Source organism: Sceloporus occidentalis, unplaced genomic scaffold (genome assembly GCF_023333645.1).
Source record: "Sceloporus occidentalis isolate IW3139 unplaced genomic scaffold, rSceOcc1.0.p SCAF_151, whole genome shotgun sequence".
NCBI classification, from domain to species: domain Eukaryota; kingdom Metazoa; phylum Chordata; class Lepidosauria; order Squamata; family Phrynosomatidae; genus Sceloporus; species Sceloporus occidentalis.
Window position 1 is genome coordinate 1,356,271 of NW_028317131.1, and position 24,948 is coordinate 1,381,218.

The 24,948-nt window shown below is 44.1% G+C and overlaps 2 protein-coding genes across 9 annotated transcripts; both read right to left on the reverse strand.

Moving 5' to 3' along the window:
* Nucleotides 1-3,259: 3,259 nt before the first annotated feature.
* On the reverse strand, nucleotides 3,260-9,162 carry LOC149280623 (protein Hikeshi). Of its 2 annotated transcripts, none has more exons than XM_089500322.1 (5): nucleotides 9,133-9,162; nucleotides 7,392-7,629; nucleotides 6,597-6,748; nucleotides 6,078-6,196; nucleotides 3,260-3,314 (listed from the first exon to the last, which is right to left on the reverse strand). In XM_089500322.1, the coding sequence occupies exons 1-5, from the start codon at nucleotides 9,160-9,162 to the stop codon at nucleotides 3,260-3,262; spliced, it is 594 nt and encodes a 197-aa protein (XP_089356448.1). The 2 variants fall into 2 exon arrangements, with proteins under 2 accessions (XP_089356448.1, XP_089356449.1); XM_089500323.1 differs by having other exon boundaries at nucleotides 6,078-6,135; nucleotides 6,584-6,748.
* A 2,562-nt stretch (nucleotides 9,163-11,724) lies between these two features.
* LOC149280624 (polycomb protein eed) lies at nucleotides 11,725-21,536 on the reverse strand. Of its 7 annotated transcripts, XM_089500296.1 has the most exons (12): nucleotides 21,432-21,536; nucleotides 18,621-18,773; nucleotides 18,152-18,244; nucleotides 17,835-17,900; nucleotides 16,404-16,529; nucleotides 16,012-16,093; nucleotides 15,235-15,326; nucleotides 14,955-15,088; nucleotides 14,533-14,638; nucleotides 14,166-14,324; nucleotides 13,541-13,614; nucleotides 11,725-11,851 (listed from the first exon to the last, which is right to left on the reverse strand). In XM_089500296.1, the coding sequence occupies exons 1-12, from the start codon at nucleotides 21,534-21,536 to the stop codon at nucleotides 11,725-11,727; spliced, it is 1,317 nt and encodes a 438-aa protein (XP_089356422.1). The 7 variants fall into 7 exon arrangements, with proteins under 7 accessions (XP_089356422.1, XP_089356424.1, XP_089356423.1 ...); XM_089500298.1 differs by lacking the exon at nucleotides 18,152-18,244; XM_089500297.1 differs by lacking the exon at nucleotides 17,835-17,900.
* Between the last annotated feature and the right edge of the window lie 3,412 nt (nucleotides 21,537-24,948).

Sequence of the window (24,948 nt, forward strand, 5' to 3'; positions counted from 1 at the left end):
GTTCGCCGATCTCGGAGACGCTGGAAAGAGAGAGCGTGTTACACGGAGGAGGTCATACCTTTTTCCCACGTAACTGTCGGAATTGACCCCCCCACACACGGCTACTGGCGGTGCCCCTCCTAGTGACGCCCTGGCACTAACTGCCAATAGATCCAACAAGGTGCAGGACTGCACACTAAACCCAGGACACCTGGCAGGTATGCAGAGTTATTCTGTGAGATCGGAAAAATATCTCAGTGATTTTAAAATTGACTAAAGAAACAAAACATAAAGAATCCGAGGCGTTTATTACGACTAAAACATCGACCGATTACACCGCAGCGCATGGATCCTTAACCCGTTCCTCTCCGGCTGTTTGTGAACCACAAATCCCAAGACTCTCTGGAGTTAATTACAGAAACTGCAACCAACGAGATGCCAAGAGACGGCGTTCCTAAAATAAGCCGACCGATGAAATGGTTAGTGCTATATAAATAAAAGATAATAATACTAATAATAATATTAACAATAATACTAATAATACTGATATCATAGCATAACAATAATAATAATATTAACCCCTTAAGGACAATGAGCGGTGCCTAAACCCATTGAAAACAATGCATTCTAAGCCCGTACATATACGGGCTTTGTCATTAAGGGGTTAACAATACTAATAATATTATTATTAACAATAATATCATAGCATAACAATACTACTACTAATACTAATAATACAGCATAACAATAATTATTAGTAATAATAATAATATTATAGCATACAAATAATATAACATTATTAATAATAGCATAACAATAATAACATTAATATTAACAATAACAATATCATAGCATAATAATAATAATAATAATAATAATAATAATAATTATAGGATAATAATATAATAACACTAATAATAGCCCGGTCATATGAATCTACATAAAATGAAAGAGGAGGCAGCGCATGTAGATCGAGGAGCGAGACAATACGTTCTTTTGTCTGCGGCTTGCATTTGCCCCGGAGATCGCTGCATTAGATTATTGCCCCAGCCAGGGGTATTCAGCGCCTCGTACCCAGACAGCAGTGCCCATGGCCAGCGGAAGTCATTGCTGGTTATGAGCCATTTAGTCAAAGAATGCCGCTGGCTACCAGTGGGGCTTCACCTGCAGCTCCCCGAAATATCACGCACACCCCAAGTATATTGGGCTACATTCTGTGCAGAGATATTGTGGCTTATTCACTATGAGTTATTTACTATGCATTATGAAGGGCTGACTGCTGTAAAGAGAACACAGGTGGCCCTGCGTAACAAATAACCAGACCTTCACAGAAATGTCACCGGCTGAACGATATACATTGTGCAGGGCCCACTCATATACCACAGGAACCACACCTCCCATGATCCTCAGCGTGTCTTACCTGACTTTCCAAAGCTAAGGACTGGGAATAGTGGGAGATGCAGATCTCCTCAGAGGCTGCCGGTTACCCCAATGCTGCCAAAGCGCGCAGATTATGGCTGCCCTCCCCCCTCTGCTGTCTCTCACCTCAGCGGTCTCTGAGTCGCCGGAGCTGTCTCACTGGGTGGGCTCAGCCTTTGCCCTCCATCCTGAGCACCCTCTCCGGCTCACTCACCCTGCCTCTTACCTGACTGCCACTTTCCCCGGGTGCGCGCCCCGTTGCTAGGACGCACAGTGCGTTGCTACGGGAGATCACTGTGACTTCTGCTCGGGGATTCCACAGGACGGGGGCGTGGCTGTTTTTATGACACGTGTGAGGGCGTGGCAAACAGCAGCAGTGGTTTGATGGCTTTATCTGGATTTTATAATAAATAATAACATGGTATGCACGGCCGGTTATCATTTTTAATATTATAATATATATAAATACCGGTATATATACACACATATATATATATATTATACACAGCATGTTATTATATTGTATATATATATATATTATCCACAGCATGTTATTATATTGTATATATATATATATATATTATACACAGCATGTTATTATATTGTATATATATATTATACACAGCATGTTATTATATTGTATATATATATTATACACAGCATGTTATTATATTGTATATATATATTATACACAGCATGTTATTATATTGTATATATATATATATTATACACAGCATGTTATTATATTGTATATATATATTATACACAGCATGTTATCTTTTATTATATATATATATATATATTTCCAAGACTGTGTGTGAATTTATGAAATTGGTGAGAAAGAGAATAGTGTATTTACAATATTTCCTGCAGTTTCTGTACACATTATCGGGGCTTTTAGCGATATTCTCATTCCCAGCAAACACTTCGCGCTCCAAGAGAAGACGCACTGGGTGATATGAATCCAGTCTGATCAGTCCTGTCATCCAGATGAAAGATATGGGGAGCGGGCACTCCATCGCAGGGAGCGGGCACTCCATCCAACGCGACTAAAAATGGACACTTTTACGACATGGATTCCCTCGGCAGCAGCTTTGACTTTCCTAACAATAGAAACGACGACCCAAAATACACGTCACGCCCCGCGAAACGCTAAAAAACATCAACAGAAAAAAAGCAGCCCGTGTTTTTTACATGAAGTACAGCGAGCGGCCCGTGTTTATTACATAAAGTACAGCGAGCGGCCCGTGTTTATTACATAAAGTACAGCGAGCGTCCCGTGTTTATTACATAAAGTACAGCGAGCGTCCCGTGTTTATTACATGAAGTACAGCGAGCGTCCCGTGATTTAATACAGAAGCCTTAAATACAAATGAATCCCGTTTAATTTACCATTTTCCCCAGTAATTTGTTTCTTATAAACCGGTAATCCGAGGAAATAAATCCCATCTATGCCGACACACGGCATCCCCGATCTGACAAAAAAACCCCACAAAAATCCATTTTAAAAATGTAGCGTTTATCCTATTAATTTTCTTCATAATTTGGCAGCAGAGCGAGGGCGAGCATCACGTGACGGGCGATTAACCTTAAAACAGGTTAAATTACATACTTAATGGAAAAACAAGAGACGCTTTAATCGGTAAAAGCCGCCGGGAGATTATCCAGGTAATACTTTATAACAGAGACGTGTAGAGGAACGCACGGCCCCCGACTCGGCCCCCTCGGGAATCAGGCTTCCGGAATTCAATCCAAAATGCGCCCGTTGTGTAGACTACCCTTAGCTGGAGGAGGCCCCTTCCAGTAAGGAAAGGGTTAAAGAGAGTCGGCACAATGTCTTCTTCGGGACCCCCAGCTCGGTCTATGTCTTCCAGAAGAATGGGTTCTGCGTCAGGCGTCTCTGGAAGTTCTCGTACCTGCGAGGGGGGAGAAGAAAGGAAGATCCGGACTGAGCGACGCGTTTCACTACAGACAGACTTCTGCCGCTGCAGGTGCGGGGTTTAAGCCGCTGGAAGCCGGCCCCCCGTCGCCAGTTTGTTACCGAGCGAGGTCGGGGGGCTCCACCGGCTTGTAATCGCAGTAAGGTGCCAGTGGTTCTGACACTTTATCGGTCCTGATCTAGAGTATTGGGGACCGTCTCCAGAGGGATATCGACACATCGTGGAGAGGTCAGAGGAGGAGGAATAAAACAGGGAATGGTTCGCAGGATACAAACGATCAGGAAAGACTAAGAGGTCTCAATGTGTCCGACTTGGGGAAGAGAAGAGGGGGGGGGGGCAGAATAGAAACGTTTAAATATATAAAGGGGTTTAACAAAGTACAGGAGGGAATTTAGGGGCATTTATGCTTAATGAGGTGTTTAGGGTTAATTTGGGGGCAGTTATGCTTAATGGGGTGTTAAGGGTTAATTTGGGGCAGTTATGCTTAATGGGGTGTTTAGGGTTAATTTGGGGGCAGTTATGGTTGATGGGGTGTTAAGGGTTAATTTTAGGGGCAGTCATGGTTGATGGGGTGTTTAGGGTTAATTTAATGGTGAGGGTTAATTTAATTAATTTAATAAAGTTAGCTTAAGGTGCAGTTGCAGGTAAAGGGGAATGTAAATCCTGGGGGCAGTGATTATTAATGTATTATTTATAACAGTATGGTGACATTCTCTGAATGATTCGAATCCCAATGAAGGCAGAGAGTCGTTCAAAGATCCGGATCTTACAGTGATCCGGATCTTACAGTGATCCGGATCACTGTAAGATCCGAATCTTTGAACGACTCTCTGCCTTCATTGACATCACTGGAGGCAGGGGGGAGGATTCATAATGAAAGGGGCGGGGCCAATCGTTAGTGTGCCTGCACGGAGTTAATGGAAAACAGTAACTCCGTGCAGACACACTGAGTGATCCGAAGATCCGGATCATGAATCGGATCATTTCAGTGAACGAATCGAAATGATCCGATTCACTTTAATGATCCTAACTTCCCATCACTACTGCACAGAGGAAGCGGAGTTCACATGACATCCTACTTCCTCTGTGCTTTAGCAGAGAAGGCAGAGGGAGGCCGCGCCCCCTGCTGAAGTCTGTGAGCGGCATCGAGGAGCTGCAGTGCAGGTAAGGGGGTGGGGAGGGTGTTTGAATGAGTGTGTGTGATTGAGGGAATGAATCTGTGAATGAAAGATTATATGAATAAATGAGTGTGTGTGTGTGTGTTAGCATGGATGTGTAAGTGCTGGAACCTAGGCATGATCAGACTGTGATTGCTGTTAGCAATCACACTCCTATCATGCCAAGTCAGCCAGTACATGCTGAAACCTGGCCAGCTGCCCCCCTTGTGTAGTGATGCTGCCAGCAGTATGGGGTCTGCACTTACAGCCACCCTGTACCAGCATGTACTGGCTGACTTGGCATGATAGGAGTGTGATTGCTAACAGCAATCACAGTCCCATAATGCCTAGGTTCCAGCATTTACTGGATGGATGTGTAAGTGCTGGAACCTTGGCATGATGGGACTGTGATTGCTGTTAGCAATCACACTCCTATCATGCCAAGTCAGCCAGTACATGCTGAAACCTGGCTAGCTGCCCCCCTTGTGTATTGATGCTGCCAGCAGTATGGGGTCTGCACATCACTTACAGCCACCCTGTACCAGCGTGTATTGGCTGACTTGGCATGATAGGAGTGTGATTGCTAACAGCAATCACAGTCCCATCATGCCTAGGTTCCAGCATTTACTGGATGGATGTGTAAGTGCTGGAACCTAGGCATGATGGGACTGTGACTACTGTTAGCAATCACACTCCTATCATGCCAAGTCAGCCAGTACATGCTGAAACCTAGCTAGCTGCCCCCCTTGTGTATTGATGCTGCCAGCAGTATGGGGTCTGCACATCACTTACAGCCACCCTGTACCAGCATGTACTGGCTGACTTGGCATGATAGGAGTGTGATTGCTAACAGCAATCACAGCGAGCACAGTCCCATCATGCCTAGGTACCAGCATTTACTGGTTGCCTGGGTATGATAGGAGTGTGATTGCTGTTAGCAATCACACTCCTATCATGCCAAGTCATATTGCTAATTTTGTCCAATTGTGTGTTACCTACTTTTATTATTTTTAAAGGTGGGGGTCATTTTCGGTTTTGGCTAAGTGAACCTGAATGTTTTTGGTCCAGAATTTTCATTTTAGTTCATCCCCAGAGTAAATCTAGGGAATCCTGAATTTGTAGTCGCAAAACTTTCAAGGCCCAGAAATCAGTGAGAGGAAGAGTAAAGGTTTTGTGTTATTTTACTTTATTTTAATCTGCATATTTTATTAAAGGCCATATTTTTTGTCACAGTGAAAAATGAGTGCGGCCCGCGCACGTATACAATTCTGATGAAGTGGCCCACTGCAGAAAAAACTTGGACACCCCTGGATTATGCCCTTTGTACATGCGCCCCTTTTTCTTTGATTTTTTTACAGATATGATTCAATATGTAAATTGAATTTGTGGAATTTGTTGAAAAAAAATTGTTGGGTAAAAATCATGTTTTTTTGGGGGGGGGTGAGGGGGCCCTTAACAGATTCTCGCACCCGGGCCCTGAGGCGTCTAGTTACGCCCCTGCGTGTGAGAAAGCAGCAGGTACCGTGTAAACCCAGAACGCTTCGGATCCCAAGAAACTCGCTAAACAAGACCCGTCTCTCACCACTTTAGGACGACGTTCGCTGGTATGAAGACTTCGGAAGGGTTTGGCGTCATTTGGGCTTGGGACACGGCGAACGACGTGGCGAAGTTATAGAAGTTATCCAGCATCTTCTGCGTGAACTGCAAGGAAACGAGACCGGAAACGGTTACTAAATCCACCGGTAAACAGATTAACAGAAACCATTCAGCCAATCAGTGCGTTGGGTTCCGTTTCCCATAAGCTTACAATCTATGGATTCAGTAGAAACATGCTGAAGGTCGCTCCATCCAACTACACCGGGAGCACTTTCTTGACTCTGGTTGGTTGGTTTAAGCAGCCAATCGGTGGCTTGAAAAGCAGACCACAGGGGTACGGCGCTGCAGCTTCCCCCAAACGCAAGTCATTTTAATTAACGGATACATATTGTGGGACCCCCACTACTAATTACCGATTAGACCCCCAGTAAGAGAAAATCGCGTTTCCACGTTGACCACTTATGCCCACTGTGTGGCTCAGAACCCCCACACAGGGAATATTCACCTGAGTGAACGAGCCCACCGTGGACGCGGCCGCGTTGACCACCGGGGTTTGTTGCGCCAACTGATCCAGAAGCTCCACGGAAATCCCGATCTGCGCCACGGACGGGGTCTGGGGTATAGTCATGGCTCCGAAGGGATGCTGGCCGCCTTCCCCTGCGAACATAACCATCCAGCTCGGGGAATAAGAGCGACCAACAGCGCGGGTACGCGACTCGCAGCCTCCAGGGGGCAGCGGCAAAGATTTGCCGGCACATCGGCCCCATTCGGCCCGTTTCTCCTACCATTCAAACCTTAATCAATCAGTCGTTGGTCTCGTCTTAGATTTGGGAGCCATACGCCTATCCCACGCATGTTTACATTTCCTCACTTTATTACCCTCTACCACTTCTGATGAACGTTTTATCCACTTATCTACTACTCCCTCAGTGAACTAAACCAGATTTAAAGCATCGATTAGCATTAGGAATCACAAATCACATGGGATCGGCATACGGCTCCTGAATCCAAGACCGGACCAGCGCTGCATCACTCGCTGCCGATTAGTAAATAAAATGCGATAATAATAATAATAATAATACCATAAAAGTCTAATATTTGAAGTTCTGCAGCAGCGACGCGCTTCTTATTTGGGACAAACTTTTTTTGGATGAAGAATGGAAATTTTCATCCTACTTCCCAAAAATATATTTTTCTTCAACGTTCTGCGAGTGTTTGCCGCGCCCCCCCCCCCCCCGGGACCCCCTGGGACCCCCTGGGACGAGGACCTCCGAGGATTAAGCAGCCTTTCCCCCCTTACCGGACTTCAAGCCGGAGATCTTGAATATGGCGCTGGGCTTCTCGTTGGTGATGAAGCCGAGGAGCTGCCACACCGGCATCCCGCTCTGATCCGGGTACGAGATGTAGACGGACCCCCCCATCCTCTCGGGGAAGGGGATCGTGCCCAACATGAAGACCACCACATGGTTAATGCTGTCGTAGTCGGGCAGGTTGAACACAAACTTGTCCTCCGCTACCTGCTGGGCGTCCGTCTGCACCTACGAGACAAAGCGTGGAAAGAAGCCGGTCACAAGAGAAACCCACCGGATCCCACGAGAAACCCACCGGATCCCACTCACTAAAACACAATGCACATGGGGCCCTATACAGACTCCGCCTGCAGCATCTGCTGAGTTGGCGCAGGAGCTGACACTCTAGTGTCCCACGCAGCTCCACCACCGCCTGGCGGGAAGTATATAACTCGCTCGGTGTTCGGCCGGTCACATGTCCTGCATGATAAATATCTGGGGGGGGGGGGCAGAATCCCCCCACGCATTCCCACAGGGGACGCTGAAAACATTTAAAGGGGCCACGCAGCGTTCATTTACATTACATTTCATACAAAAGCTTCATAATATAAACTAAAATCTATTAACCCCCGCTGGCCTCGCCCAGACCGCCCGCAGAACACGGCCCATCACTCTCAGGCATACACCGCGGCACGTTTATGAAAAGCAATTGCAGGGCTGATGCTAAACGTGAAGCGATCGCCAAGGAAACCGACAAATCGGAGCCGAACGCCTGCCTCCCAGCTGCAGTATCCTGCGCGGCCCAGCCACGGCCGCACAAGTCCATGGGGGCCGCTGCATTATACATTAGATTGCTGGGGGGGGGATATTGGGAACCACGCACCTGCCTAATGGATAATTCAGCACTCAAAGGGGTTTATTTACTAAATAACGTCATGCAAGTCTGCAGGAGCGCTTCAGTTTCAGCTCACTGTTATCATTAACGCATAATTAGAGTGTAAGCTCACGTTCGGAGCACTCATAACCCCACAAGCTCACGGGCAGGCTATGTGTAAATGTATCTTTATTGAGTATTTGTTACCCACCCCATATTTACATTGTACAGCGCTGCAGAATATGTTAGCTCTTCATCGCAGGGATCGCCTCGTCGGAACGAACAGTGAAGTCTGTGAGGCGAAACCGCATTGAAAAGGCTAGTGCAATTTACTGAGAAAGTGGAACAGCCTCCCAGCAGAAGTGGTAGAGGGTAATACAGTAAAGGAACTTTAACATGCATGGGATAGGCATACGGCTCCTGAATCTAAGACTCTAATTTACCCTACTAGGCTGGTAACGCGACCGCAGGGGGTATATAACCCCATAAGCACCCCACAAACCTACAGAGTTTGTGCTGCTAACGGCAATCGCCGATCCACCTGTGCGCAAGCAGACGCACGACGCCCCTGTCCATGAATGGGTTAAGTCTAAGTGACGGCGATCCCATTGTACAGCGCTGTGGAACATGATGGCGCTATATACACATCAATAAATATTAACATTATACATCCCGGACAGTCTGCAGTATCAGAGCAGATTAATAGATCGAGAGATGGAACCGATATGGTTAATGAGAACAACAATTTTATTCAGAAATACATTAACAACAACAATAATAATAAATATATATATTATATACACATACATTCTCTGCGCTGTCTCTGCTGCCCCCTCCCGTGGCAGGAAGATGCCAGCCGCCCCCCCCATCACACTCACCAGCCTCCCGGCCACTAGGCAGCCGAACATGTCTCCCTGTCAGCACTGGGTTCCGGGCCCGTGAAACAGACACCTATAACCCCTGTCCGGAAACTTCCAGAAACCTGGCGAACACACGGCGTGAGAGCACCAAAAACACACACACACACACACACACACCCCAATACGCAGACCCCGCACCGCCCCTGAGCCTCGCGCCGCCATGATGGAGACTGGCAAGCCTGCTTGGGCATACTCCATCTTTGCGTCTGCAAAGGGGCCTAGAAAAGTGTCGGTTGTCGGCCATCTTTGAAAAGGGCAAGAGGCTGTTAGTGATAAACAAAGTAACGCTTACAGCTGACTTCTTGCTGAGGCCGAAGTAAACCATCAGACCGGAGCAAGGTCTATTAAAGGGGGGGGGGGCTCATTACGGCCGCTGTCTAATAAGTCAAAACAATTGATATTTCAAGGCTTGGTAGGGGACGTTAAATGGGCGCGTAGATAGCGTTGTTTCTATAGTTACTACAACCAGCACTGTCCATTTAACGATTTCCCTTTCAGACTTTATTAAACCAGTTACCCCCCCAAAAAAAATTCCAAATGACCAGTGACGCCTTTACTCTAGGGGCGGGGCTGGGGGCGGGGCTGGGGCGGAGACATGAGCTAGGGGCGTGGTTTTACAAACGTTTCGCTATGGCTAGCTGAGTAAGGCATTTAGAATTAGCAATTCTCTTATTTACATTATTTAAAAAATATGTGAATTTTTGCTGTTTCTATACACATTATCGGGGCTTTTAGGGCTGTAGAGCCCTGCGATACCCTCATACCCAGCAAACATTCCGAGCTCATAGACAGGAGGCCTCTGGGTCCCAAAACATCTGGAGCGGAGACATTCAGCGGGGCCCTTCCAAAATGTGGCCTTTTAACCCCAAACAGCAGTCAAACCCATGCATGGGTGGTATCACTGTACTCGAGAGATGTTGTTGAACACAACATGGGCTGTCTAGTTTTCAAAAATACATGATTTGATGGGGTAAATTGCATTGGCCGGCTTCAAAGATACCCGAAATGGCACATGGGGGGAAGAATTACCAGATTTGGAAAAAACTGTTTTGAAATAGCAAAACGCTACCTGTACTTATTGCCCTATAACGTGTAGAAAAAAGCAAAAAAAACATTTTTTTGTTTTAGAAACGTATTTCTAAACTCAGGACAAATAATAGAATCTATTTAGTAGCTTTTTTTGGATGAGTAAAAGATTTTTGTTTGTTTTTTTTTTTCTTACATTTCTCATCATATTTTATTATTTTTTAATGGGAAATTAGATGATATGATCAAAACTACGGTATCCGAAGAAAGCCCTTCTTGTCCCCTGAAAAAAAAAAAGCAATATATAACTTGTGTGGGTTCACCAAATGAGCGAGGAGAAAATGACATCTAAACACGAGCGCCGCAAAAGTGTTAAAAACAGCCCCGGCCCCAAAGGGTACAAAAGGTAAAACACAACCTGGTCCTTAAGGGGTTAATATGTATTTTTTTTTGTACCTACACCAATAAAAAAAAAATAATAATCCAATTACACGAGTGTAAAAGGCGTGTAGAATTAGACTACAACGTACCAGGCCAGTGTTTAAGGAATTTGTTACTTTTCACAATTAATGTTTTTTTTAATTTCTATATTTTACACTCGTACACTAAATACGCCTCTATTATTTATTGTTTTATATAGCTCCATCAAATTCTGTAGCGCTGTACAATCCTATTTTACAGCTTAAATCACGTGAGTAACCATCTTTCACCTCCTGCAGTCAGGATCTACACGGTTATTCCTCCCCATTAAGTTATCTCCTCTACCGTTAAGCAGTTGATTAGTTCAGGCAGTGTTTGTAAGGAGAAGGTATTACATAACGTCGTTTTGGTGCATGAATTTAGGTGCCTCGTCTAGTCTAACCGTTTCTCCTTAATCAGTCGTTGGTCTCGTCTTAGATTCAGGAGCCATATGCCTGTCCCATGCATGTTTAAATTCTCTCACTGTATTACCCTCTGCCACTTCTGCTGGGAGGCTGATCCATTCACTGGAACATAAGTTATGAGGCAGGCATAATATATATTATATATTATAAATGTATAATAATACAAACACAACAGTTTCCTTTCAATGTATTTTTATTGGTTTCCAAAAAAAACGTTGCAGTGATAAATTTCAGGTCACCCTATTAAGGGTAGTTTTGGATTCTTACTGTAAGCATCCATTACAGTAAAAGTTTCACTTAAATTAGCTACTTCAAACAAACAAAAAAAGGATATTTACAGAAATCGGGTCATTCTCCAGGGTTGGAGCGCGCCCGCATTAACCAGACCCGCAGAAAATACATTACGATCAATACAAAAAACATACAGACGTTACAGGAAGCTGTACAAAAATAAAGTTTTATTAAAAGCAGCTGCATTGTAGCAAGAACACAGTACAGAGAAAAAGACGAGCTTCACTAGACTCCGCTACGGGCCGGCGGGCCGACTACGAGCCCCCGGCCGCAAAACGCCAAGGCGCGTTACACCCATTTCTTACAAACAAAAAAAAAAAAAAAAAGATTTTCTGCGCAGGGAGACGGCTCACCGGAGCCTGTCCCAGCGCCAGATGCTGGAGTCGTCACACACCGCTATGAGAACACTGCTGTCTCGGCTGAAGCTGGTCTGTCGGACGGCGGCTGCGCATTTGGGATGCGTTAGGGTCGTACACCTGCGACAAATAAAGGACAGGTTACAATGAATCAAGACAGAAAGCGACAGGAAACAGTATATCTGAGATAATTCTAAATATATTTGAGATAAATATTCTACATAAATATTATATAACTAATAAAAGGGGTGGGTGTCAACTGGATACCCTTTGAAATGAGTCAAAGTTAAAACGCATAGCGTGCTTTCTGTCATATCCTGTACCTGGCCAGTACACCTGTGAAAGCCGAGATGTGATAAAAGGTGGCGTGATTAGCATCATCCAATCCCTGTGGGATCTGTGCATTTGATGTCAGCGCAAATCGCACGTGTGCCGAGTGTTCTAATCCCGTGAGTAAAAGTGGCATTATCAGAAATACATATACTAGATAAGACGATCGAGCGTCCCAGAGTGCGAGTATGAAGAACTTTCACCTTGACTGCCTTTTCAGCTGTGGCAAAAATGCGCAGTATGTCCTCACAACCAAACATTTCATTGGTTCAACGACGTAAGGGCAAAATGGCAATAAACTTGCCTCCAGGGCACGACGCTGGTTATTATCGTATTTGCTCGATTATAAGACGAGGTTTTTTTCAGAGCAAATGCTCTGAAAAATACCCCTCGTCTTGTAATCGGGGTCGTCTTCTAATCAGACCTCAAATGAGGTCTGACTATTAGACTAAGATCCAGATCCCCCGCACCGCTGCAGGGGACCTGGATCCTCCTGTATGGTAACCTCAGCTGCTGCCGGCGTCTATCACCGAGCGCCGGCGAAAGTGCCGGCAGGAGCCGAGGTTGCATACGCGCGTACCTTCCTGCTCCCGGGATAGCCCGCCCACTGCGGGGAAGCAGAGCCGGTTGGGGAGATTGCTGCAGGACCGGGACCCGGCGGCACTGTGCCGTCCCAAAGCAGATCCGGTAGACCTCTTCAATTTTCTGGAGGAGGCGGGGCCTAGCGGGGTCACACAGCGTCATGCCGAAATCCCGTGGGAGCTGCAAGCGCCTGCTGAGGCATCACGGTGAGTGAAGTGCCTGAGTATATTAGTGTCTGGGTAGGTAGGTAAGTGTCAGAGTGGGTAGGTAAGTGTAAGTGTCTGGGTATGTAAGTGTCCCCCTATATGCCACTCTGTCCCATGATATGCCTTTTAACCCCCTATATGCCAGAGTGGCATATAGGGGGTTAAAAGGCATAACATGGGGCAGAGTGGCATATAGGAGGGTATAAGGCATGCCTGGGGGCAGATGTGCATAACTGGGGGCAGGTTGGTAAATAAAAGGAAATTAAAAAAAAAAAAAAAAAAAAGACATGAATTATTATTTACTAGTAAAACTTTTTTCCTATAGGGTCGTCTTATAATCAGACTCTTTTTTTTCCTAAATTAATATTCAGATTTTGCGGGGTCGTCTTATAATCGAGCAAATACGGTAATTATATTCAGTGTATCTTACCTAGAAGGTAAGCAGGAGCTTTGCTGATAGTTTAGCTTTAAAAAGCTGTTACTGCGCTCTCTCGGTTCAAAACAATGCGATGAGATGAGATGAATTACTCAATTACCTAAGTCTATCTTATTATATACACACATACGCTGTACGTTTTAAAAAGAACTGCGTTGTTTGCAGGTGGAAAATACACTACTTTGGCATTCTTTAAATAAAACACCTTTACTAATATTGTACTAATACAAAAAAATATCCAGAGAAGCCACTTACTTGGCCTTGTGCGGATCTTCTACTTCAAGGTCCCAAACATAGAGCTTTCCAACTTGGTTTCCTAAGGCGAGCATCTAGAAATAACAGAGACATTGAGATAGCTATTAACAGGAATATTGCCGGAGTTCAAAACATAGTGGGGGCCAACCTTATCAATGCAAAAAAATGTGGAGGATGGGTAGGAGGAAGGCTCTGTTTTGTTAGGTAGAATCCAGTTAGGACCGCAGAGGTATTTAGCACAAGAAGCCTTGCTATATTTACACCGCGCGTTAAATATATACCGTATTTGCTCGATTATAAGACGGTTATAACAGGAGGATCCAGGTCCCCTGCACGATTGTATCGCGTAGAGCTCTACACGCAGCCCGGACTAAGCACCGGGGACTCAGAAGCACCGGTAAGTTGGAGGGGGGGGCATAACACAGGAGGATCCAGGTCCCCTGCATCGCTGCGGGGGATCTGGATCTTAGTCTCAATCAGATTTTTTTGAGGTCTGATTATAAGACGACCCTGATTATAAGACGAGGGGTATTTTTCAGAGCATTTGCTCTGGAAAAAACCTCGTCTTATAATCGAGCAAATACGGTATTTTACAGAGTCAGAGTACCCGGGTAAAAACACTCACCTTTTGCCAGAAGTCCATAGAAAACCGCATATACCAAATATCACACTGGCTGTAATCAAACCTCCCGAGAATGGTTACGTTGGACTCGCTGGGTTTGATCTTGTCGATGTCGTCTTCCATTTTGCCCGGCTTCCAGCACACTATGGCGTTCTCACAAGACTGAAAAATCATCAAATCAAAATGAAGTCAATAAATCCGGATTGCTAAAAATATTTCCTGTAAAGTAGTAGGACTTCGGATTGGTCACTCATCTGCGACTGCCACTCAAAGGGTTAAAAGTAGGTTTCACTCTTATAAAAGAATGGATTTTTTTAATTTTCTTTTTTAACATTTGGAACCTAATTGGCATTTAAGAACAAAGGCTCACCTTGGACAATATCAAGTCTCCCAACCACCGCACGCAGTCAACATAATTCCTGTGTATGTCTCTCGTGGAAAAGTCAGGAAAATGAATTTTCTGTGAAATGAACGGCCTGCAAAGAGAGGAGACGCCGTTACACGAGAACGGAAGCAAAAAGAAACAGCTTTATAACCGTATCAGAGGACATTCACTGGAATTCACTGATATTCAATACTGTAGTCACCAATAGTCTGTTCTTGGAGGGGTCTAACGATCAAACCTTCAATCAGTCTTGTCTTAGATTCAGGAGACATAAGTCTATCCCATGCATGTTTAAATTCCCTCATTGTATTACCCTTTACCACTTCTACTGGGTAGCTGATCCCATTATCGTGGCACAAAACAGGCAAACAAGACTTTTTTTTTTTGTTAAGTAGACAAGGGGTTACCTGTTTGTTTTATTGGGGTTGTATTCGTAGGAATCTTTGATGGCCGTCTCCATGCGCTTGGAATTAATTCTCCACAGTTTGAGGGAATGATCCATGCCACATGACATTATTTTCTCCCCCAACAGATCATAATCCTAAAAACAAGGACAGAAACAGGCCTAATGTTACACCGCACGTCCTCAGAGTATAACGGATTGACTAAAGCCATCCGCTGTTGAGTTCTGCCGGTAGAAACATCTTCCCTGTCCTTATATCTGATACGCCATCTCCATTCACTTACCGCACTTAGAACTTCATCCCTGTGACCTTCTACACCCCCGAATATGGCAACCAGCGTGTCTGTCTGAATATTCCACAGCCGCAGCGCGTGATCTGGCGGCGGACACAAGGTTTAATAAATAAATCAATCAATACAAAAAACCCAATGTACGTTGCGCTCAACAGATCGATAAATCAGTGCTCCTGACATCTTTTAATCCTCAGAAACCAATACATTTTTTGCTTTTGTATAAGCTACTTTTAATAAGAATGCTTAAAAAGGAAGTCCCATGGGGGGGAAAAAAGCTAAATTCTCCTTGAGCATAAACCCCAGCTCTGTATAAAGTAATGTCGATACTGATTTGATCTCGTGTGATGTTTTCGACGAAACACCACACATGGATGAATCTCTCTGGCAACGCTGATAAAGTCTTCTCCTCCATAGACTTATTAGTCAGAGTGCCAGGGACTGGATGATTAAGACTGAGCCATTCTATTGTTTCCCACAAGTAGTATAATAAGGAGTTGGGGTATTTGTCTATTATACTGGGGCACAGGTAATAGAGCGAGAACTCTACAAACGGCTGATATGCAGCTGCACGAAAGCACTGGAAAAAATAGAAAACTAATCTGATAACCGTTACAAAGGTTTCCAGCATTGACCGTTGTGAATTTTGGAACATCAAGGACCCGCTTGCACAGAGCGCAATTACAGCTGGGGCTCGGTAGGCATGTTTTTTTGGATCAGCCCTTTGGGAAATAAATCCTTCTTTACAGAAACTAAATCACCTAAACCGACCTTTGCTCACTGATAAGAGGAGGTTCGGGTCCCTCGGGTGAAACTTGAGCTCGTTGATAGCGTTCCCATGACCCACATAGTGCTGGGGAGAAAAAAAAGGAAACATTGAACACATGCAACACTGACTATTCTGGCTGCATACAGTACTAAATAATCTATATAGCATTTTTTTATTTTTATTTTTTAAATACGGGCCAAAAAGATGTATATAGAAGAGGGCTCATAAAGACAAAGCAAATCCTCAATTAAGGTAAACAAAGTTGACCTGTTATACTGCAACTCCCATCATCCTAATCCCATTCCCAGCCAGATCATAATCAAAACAATATTGATATAACATACATTTAGTTTGTGTGTTCAGGTTTGTAAATGGATCCCATAGGGAAGCTTACCTTAATACACTGCATTGTTATAGGATTGATTATCCTAATAATTCCCCTGGAACCGGCCACAGCAAGGAGCGGGTGGCTTGTGTTGCTATCGTACGTCCACGCACAGGTGTAAAAATTCTCATCTGCCTAAGTCTCAGAATTAAGAAAAACTGGCTGTTTGGGCACTGCCGCCAATGTTTTCACGGAGTATTGATCTTTAAATGAACACGAAAGCCAAAAAAACGGTTTCCCAAGAGGGACTCTATAAAAAAAAAAAAATAGGATCGCAGATGTGAGCACTGAGACAAAGACGGGGGAAGGAGAATCGTCTGGATGGAGTATAGGTCACGGGAGGAGGCTGATGTCCAGCAGATATATAGACATTAGACACCCAAGTACACAAGACACAGAATGAGGGAGCAGTAGCTATGGCATGTGCAGCGCAGGCCTTGACAAATTTGTTGTGAATCTCGGCGCCAGGTAAAAAAGTTAGGAGCCAGGAGTGTCATTACACAATCGTGGCATTGAAGGGGTTAACGCTGCACTGTCGCTCTCAGGGAGCGATCAGGCAGCAGGGGAGGGTTGGGGCTGCTCTCCACACTCATGTGGAGACCAAAGAACCCTCTCCCCTGTCCCTGAAGCTGCCTCTGGCAGCTGGGACTCAATTGCGGGTCTATAGACCAGCCACTGCAGGGAGGGGAGTCTTTGATGACTGCTGTAGGCTTCCATGCTTCCAAGGGCTTGTGGGGCTCGTTTTTGCTGTTGCTGGCCTGCCTAACGATCACGGCATTGAAGGGGTTAACGCTGTTAACGCTGCACTGAAGGGGTTAACGCTGCACCGTCGCTCTCATGGAGCGATCAGGCAGCTAGGGGGTGTTGGGTCAGGTCCCCACACTTGTGTGGGGAACCAATCAACACACAACCCCCTTCCCTGAAGCTGCCTGTGGCAGCTGAAAACACGATTGCTGGTTTTCCTGCAACCGCGTTTTCAGCCTACAGGATCACTCCCGTGGGAGGGATCTCAGGCTCGGGGGCGGGCTCGGAGTGGCTGTGCTGTCTGCCCAGACTCCATTTTTTTCGGGATGTAAGAGGCTGACAAACACCTAGGCGCCAGGACAAAATGCTCTGTCGCCATGGCGACCTGGGATTTGTCGAGGAAGAAACAAGGGCTTCGGGAGCTTATTTATAAAAGGAATATAGTCTGGGGGAGTTGGGGCTTTGACTACAGGAAGGTTCAGCACAAAGGCAATGAAGCGGTGTTAATAAACACACAAGATGTAAAATGGTGGCTGCTATAAAGTTTCTATAGCCTACTGTATCTGTTTGTCTTTGTCAATTCTCATCTTGTCAGACCCCTTGAATATATGTATTGTATTAAGCGCTGCGTAGATTGATGGTGCTATATAAATAAAAGATGATAATAAATAATACATAATATAGCCAAAAGGATACATCAGCATCAACATACGACTGGAGCAGCCGGATTTCTCCCTGCGAGTGGCATTCGTATAAAGTGACCTAAAAGGAAAAACAAGAGAGACTTATCGCATCTGTGTGCAAGTATGAACACTCCAAGTCCTAAGAGCTACGGTACCTAACCCTACAAAATAAATGGATCTCACCGTCTTTAAAGCCACCATAAGGTCATTAAAGAGCGGCATTACACAGCGAAGCAAAAAGAAGAAATAAAGGAATCGCGGCACTTCCAGAAGGAAAATAATACAGCAGTTTATTAATTTACTGATCACATCAAGAATTACACAACATACTCTGTTACTGCCGACGGTAGCGAACACCAGTGGGTCTCCCTCCTTACTGTGCCAGTTAAATTGGACTCCAAAGAGCGGCTGGTTGTGGTCCTCCTGTGAAGAAAAGACAAACGGAGTCAGACACTTCGCACCACTAAAGGTCAGATGACCACGGACTGGGTAAAGCAAGGCTCCATCCTTGGGTAAGTTCTGGGGGCCCGCTGATTCCTGACACTGATTGGCAATAGAAGGAAAGAGATTCTGGAGAATCCCCCCATTCCTTGGGAAGAGGGACACCATGGAAAGTTAAATAGCCCTCAGAGTGCATGATGGCGGCATCTCCCTTCATGTCATGTTCTCTCTCTCTCTGAAGGTTTATTCTGGGAACGGTTTGTACATTCAGCAGCGCTCGGAGTTATGTTCAGACTGCTGCACTCCGTTACAAGGTCGAAAAGCACTATTACATACACACAGACTGCGTCGCACCCACCTTGAGGCTGTTTACACATTTGAACGAGTATTTGCACTTTTTGGATTTCCATTTTCCTTTGCCCCAGCCCTTTCTTCCAGGGGCATTTGCGGTATTTGTCGGGGTATCCGGGCGTTCGGTGTTCGTGCCGCTCTCTATGCTCACTGTGTCGTCCTAAAACAGGAGAAAGAAAACAAAATGAGAAACAGGATATAAATTACAAAAAATTACATAAAAGCTCTGAACTGCCATTAAAATGAGAAGAGGAAGCTTGGCGTACTTTCCGGGTAAGAGCGAAACTCCACTATTTCACTTTCAGCGATGAGCGGACAATCAGCAGCTGCATCTTCTGCACGTAGTCTAGTGTTTTATATTAGGAATTACGGCATAAGCTACCACTTGAGACAGGCTTAGGTATATTGTTAGGAGGTTTCACTTACTTACGGAGAGGGTGGAACAGCCTCCCAGCAGACGCGGTAGAGGTTAATACAGTAAAGGATTTTAAACATGCATGGGATAGATATACGGTTCCTGAAGCTAAGACGAGACTGATTAAGGTTTGAGGGGGGGGGGGGGGCGAACGGGTCTGATCTGCTTTCAATGTTTCTATTAGAATGCATTGAAGGTGCATAGGGTTTTTTTTGTTTGTTTGTTTAAATCTGTGATAAATGCCCCATTTTATCTCGCGGTACGGGATGCCCCTAATAGATGGATCCACAGGACAAACCTCTAGGTACATTCACAAAGCACAAAATAAAAAAGCATTATTGGAGATTCCCACGCACCGACAGAAGAGATTGCTGTAGTGTTTTTTTACTTTAATATAAATATACATATTTTTTATTATTATTATTTTTTTATAGACACGTCATCTTATTCAGTATGTAAGATGCAGGGGAGCTTTTTCTTGGTGCGTCACTCATCCTCATAATAATGATACTAAGAAACGGACTTGAATGTAATAACGCATCCCAATCCTCTCTCGACTCAAATATGTTCTTTCGCTTTATTTTAAGATAAACCAAAAATGACTAACGGCGAGTTTCAGAATCAGGTTAAGACGTTTTATTTCCCCGCAATATCTTCTGGGGAAAGGTCTGGACATTCAGAGCCGCCGGGTATTAAGTTTCTCATGCATTTAAAGTAACTGAATTAAGAGGAATATTTCTTTAGGGGTAATTATACAATTAGTGCGATATTAAATAATAGAAAACAATGGTGGAAAGTTGTCCACTATTCTCTTACACATCCATAACGCTTTATCTGGGAAAATATATTGTTATATGTCACAAAATCTGAAATACAAGGATCATTTCTTACTAATGACATTTTGTTAAATAAAAATTAAGCCGTCCAACTAAATATACCAAGAGGGCGCGGTACACCTAATAATGAATAAAAATAATTATAACACAGCACTTTCAGATTTTGTGACAAACAAGTATATACGAAATTAGCAATGGTGACAAAATGTAAAAGGAAAGTTAAGAATCGCAGATCTAATCAGCTAACATTTATGAAGATACAGGGGCCGGGGTTACATTATATATATTGCCTACGGCAAATGCTCCCAAGAGCCAACGGACTCAGCAGGCGATGTAGTTTTATATTACAGAGTTTAATATTCTTCCAGTATTCATTCACAAAATAACCACGTACCGAGTTTAGCTAAATAAGAATACATAGCTGCATAAGGGAGTGATAAGGGAGTGATAAGGGAGTGTGATGGGAGTGTGATGGGAGTGTGATGGGAGTGTGATGGGAGTGTGATGGGAGTGTGATGGGAGTGTGATGGGAGTGTGATGGGAGTGTGATGGGAGTGATAAAGGACCTCTGTACGCCTATGAAGCGTTTCCAGTAAAAATAGTGACAACATGGACACCGTCTGCGCTGTATTTCCATTTCATGTTATTTTAATGGAAAAACGTAATTATCTTTCAAAAAAGTACATTTTTAACTGACCCAAACTTTCGAATGGTAGTGTACACACACACATATATATATATATACTCAGATTGCAATTTCATTGTAAAATGTATCACTTATGTAAAAAAATTAAAGGCAATGAAGAAAACTCTGTGTATTAAAAAACATTTAATCGCCAGTCTGCACGCACCTGTAGAACGTGGAACACACGTCGTGGACACGCGCAGCCAGATAACATTTATTTGTTACGGGAACCGTATACTCGCTGTGCAAATACCTAGAGGATTCATATTAAAAAGCACACAAAAAAAGAGCAGCAGGCAGGCGCTGCAGCTTCCCTCACCTGATAATTCTAGACAGTTAAATGGCAGCCACCGAAATAAACGGGGGCACTTTCTGTGCCCCCCACAATGATCCGCAAACCAGCGGCAGCGATGAATGGCAGTCAGCACATCAGGTGGCATAAGATGCGTTCAGCCGAATACATCTCCTGCCCAGAAGAGAGCGGGGGGGGGGCTAAAGGGGCAAATGTGTTCACAAATGGGCAATTCAAGGAAATGAATTACAGTATCTGACGGCTGGGGTGTCCCTTTAACAATGACCGGGTGAACATGGCTCAGAGCCACAGTAAGGCAGTAACCTAGCAACACCATGGTGCATATCTAATGGTTACTTAAATTGCTCACCTGCAGTTACCCCCTGGCTCCCGCGCTCCAGGCTGCCTGATGCCCCTTACCCCTCTAGCTGCCTCTTGCACTCTGGCCTCCCGCCCCCCGGTGGCTTCTGGCTCTCAAGTTCATTCCTGCCCCCTCCATTCCCCTCCTGTGCCGGTTCCCTTCTCGTCTCCCGCTGTCCCTCCGTACCCGCCGGATTACCCGCTCTCCCCCTCCCATACCCTTCACTCACGTTCTCATCTCCGGACAGCTCCGGGTTACTGTTCTCGTCGCTGCTCAGCTTCTGCTTCTTGGCCGGCATTTCGTTTCCCGCCGCACGACCGGAAACCTCAGACATCTTCCAACGCCTAGATGTGACGTCAGTATAGCGCGACACCATAGAATATGGGGAGAGCACGTGACACAGAAAGCTTTCCCAGTTTGCGCATGCGTAGTGCGAAAATCCATTCTAAACATAGAAGTAACAGAGTGTGCGTTCTAAGAACATCGCAGGCAACGATGCTATAGTATTTAGAGCGTTTCCACGTGTACCATATGATGTCATTCACTTACTATATGATGTCATTCACTCCCAGATATCCCTGAATTTACATTAATTTTGTAGTTTGAGATTTTAGACCAGATCTTTTTTTATTAATTGGGCTTTTTACAGTTTATAGTATAGGAGGTACAATAGGCGCAGCCAAATAATAACCGTCATAACGTTTAAAAGGTTTAAAACAGCCCCCACTAGTTGTGCAAAATAGGCTATTTTAAGTAAAGAGCTTTTGGAAGATACCCTGCCTGCCTATCGTTCGTTTGTATCCAGCAGATGACCGGTTTTAAAACTTTGAGGTGGTTTTAAAAGTTCCAGCAAACCTCCAGGATTCCTAAGATCCCGGCTATCTTAAAGGCGCAGTACCTACTACAATCTTGTGAGTGTGACACAACTAGTGGGGGCTGTTTTAAACCTTTTAAACGTTATTGCACCATTTGTGGTTTTTATTCTTTTTACAGAGTACTTTTAAAAGCTGTATCCCCAGAATTTGTTCTGTTTTTTCCATATATCTGTTATAAGGGGCTTTTTGAAGGAAGAGTCCTTGGGGAAGCTACCACATATGTGGTCCGAGGAATGAATAGAGGGTTAAAAAGCTAAGTACCCTGTTTTTATGTTATTTTTCATTCTTGTAGAACACAGTTACAACTTTATTGTAAATAATAACCGTCGTCTACAAACCTTTTGATTGGGGGACATTAGGAAAGGATGTCCCTGCCCCACGGAGCTTACACTCAAAGTAGTGTAAATCTAGTGTAATCTGTGCGTTTACCATTGGATTGTCAGTATGTGCCGTTATATTAATATAGATAAGTTTTTTTCTGCTTTCTTGTACTTTTTCGACATCCTTGGAAACCTCTGTATTATGAATTAAAAGTACAGACTTTCAATTACACGTAAAAAAAAAACGTTATCATGTCTTCTCCACAGATCACACACATAGACGGTCATGCACATACATGTAAAACGTGGCAGATGAGCAGTGGACGTGGAGTCAGGGCAATTGAGTTCTAATTTATTGACTGATTCAAGACCGCAGTAAATCAAACTAAAATGAATATTTATCTAAAAATGGCTAGGAAATTACATCTGGTCGGAAACTGAAATAAAAATGTCTGCTCGCCAGTCTGCTGTGAGAGAATCGTTGGGCTGGATTATTAAAAGCGAACATACATAATGACATCATCAAGGCAGACTATGAACATCATCAGGATAACCAAGTATACAGAGGCGTCACATGCGTACGTTCAATAACAGGGAAAGCAGCAAAGACATCAACAATCATTTGAACGTACAACGGGAGGTGCGAAAGTGGAGTGTGTAGCAGGAATGACAACTGGGGGTGTGTAGGAGAAAAAATGGGGCAAGGGTAATGGTTTATGACAAAGGCCAAGGTCTCAGGGCAGGTGCATACCTCCCGGCAGTCCTGGTTTTTCTGGGACAGTCACAATTTTAAGGTTTTAGTGGGCAATGGTGGAGCATGGGCCGTTTGGGGAGATCCTCTGACGTGAACCTTCCAGATCAAATCAGGGAGGTGTAAAATCAATGGAGGTCCTACTTTGATAGCGCTGTGAGGTGGGTGGGTGGATGAACCACTTCTGGACCCGCTGCATTAGATTGATGGAGTCTTTGACGGAGTCTTTGAGATAATCAACAAAAGCCTGTGCAAAAGGAACAAGAACAAGTTATCAATAAATGGAGTAAAATCTCTTGCAATATGATGGATTGTGGGCAGTGTCTCTCTAAATCACCTTCCCTGCCATGGGGGATTCAGTTGACCAAGAAGAGGACATGGTCAGGAGTGGACCACCCAGCCTCATATCCAAAGATCCATCATGTGGCCCTTGGTTGGAGTAACACAGTGGCCACATGGTAGATCCAATGGAGGTCAGTGCTACAACAACATAGACCTCCGTAGTGTTCAAAGCTTCCTGGGCTGGAGAGATCAGAATATCTCTAAGACTCGTCCATGATCCCCACCGTCCGCAAAAAAGCAGGGCTATTATCTACGCCCTGTGCCAGGAATATTAATAAAATAAATATTATTATCTTTTATTGCCGCAGAGCTTCTTACAGCCCATACATTCAGAGGGTCTGACGAAACTAGAACTGACAGACTAAGAGAAACCGATACATTAGATAAAGAGGGCTCGGCTCACAATAAATATTCCTATATATTTTTTTTCATTTTGTGATGCCATTTCCTTTTGAAAAATGCATGGAGTATTGAGTTACTTAAAATATTTATGATTATTATTACTGAGTTTTCCCAGAAACATCAATACCTGCAGATAATGGTCTTTCATCTGAACTCTTGTTATGCGCATCTGCTTATTCAGTTGTATTGCCGCATTATGCCATTGTAATACCAAGTAATTGTCACTAGAGGGCAGCGGTGCCCAATGATGTAGTCTAAAAGTTTTTTATTATTATTTTATAATTATTAGAGCCAACAATTTCCGCATTGCTTCTTACTGTCGATACATTCAACGGATCTGGCAAATCTAGAACTGACAAACTACGGCAAAGAGGAAATGTGTGGACTTTGGGACAGCTGTCCGGCAAAACATAAATATAAAAACTGAATTTTTTCTACACTATAGGCAAACTATTTAAAAAAAGTGCTGACACTGTATTAATCTCAGGGGGTGGGGGACTGATTGGGTCTGTTATTTCATCCAGCAGATGGCAACAAAGGTTCTATTTAGAGGCAACGGAAGTGGCCAAAAATTATGCAAACAGATGGTGTATTTACTAACCCTCTTAACATCAGAAGATGAGCTGTTAGAAAGTATTTATTCGCTGAAATGGAATAGCCTTCCGCCAAATGCAGCAGAGGATAATTTTTTTTGCACTTACCCCACATTTTCATTTTTAAAAACTCAGAGCAGTGCACCGTAAGAGATGCTCTTGGGGTCATCATGAACCCCAGGAATATGGCTTGTAATATCCCCGATAATATCGTAGAGGTCCGTATAAGTCTTTATTTACTTAATTCTTATTTCCCTTTTTAAAAAAAATTTAAATCTATTTTTTTATTTTTAAAAGCAAGTCGTGTTAGTGCAATCGCCTTGAAAAGGTTTATAGGGTCCATACAACAGAGCCTGACCTGGAGGTGTATTATTATGTATTGTTTTATATAGCGCTATCAGATTCTACAGCGATGTACAAAGGGCAGACAGGACATAACAATTAGTATATTAAATAACAAGAT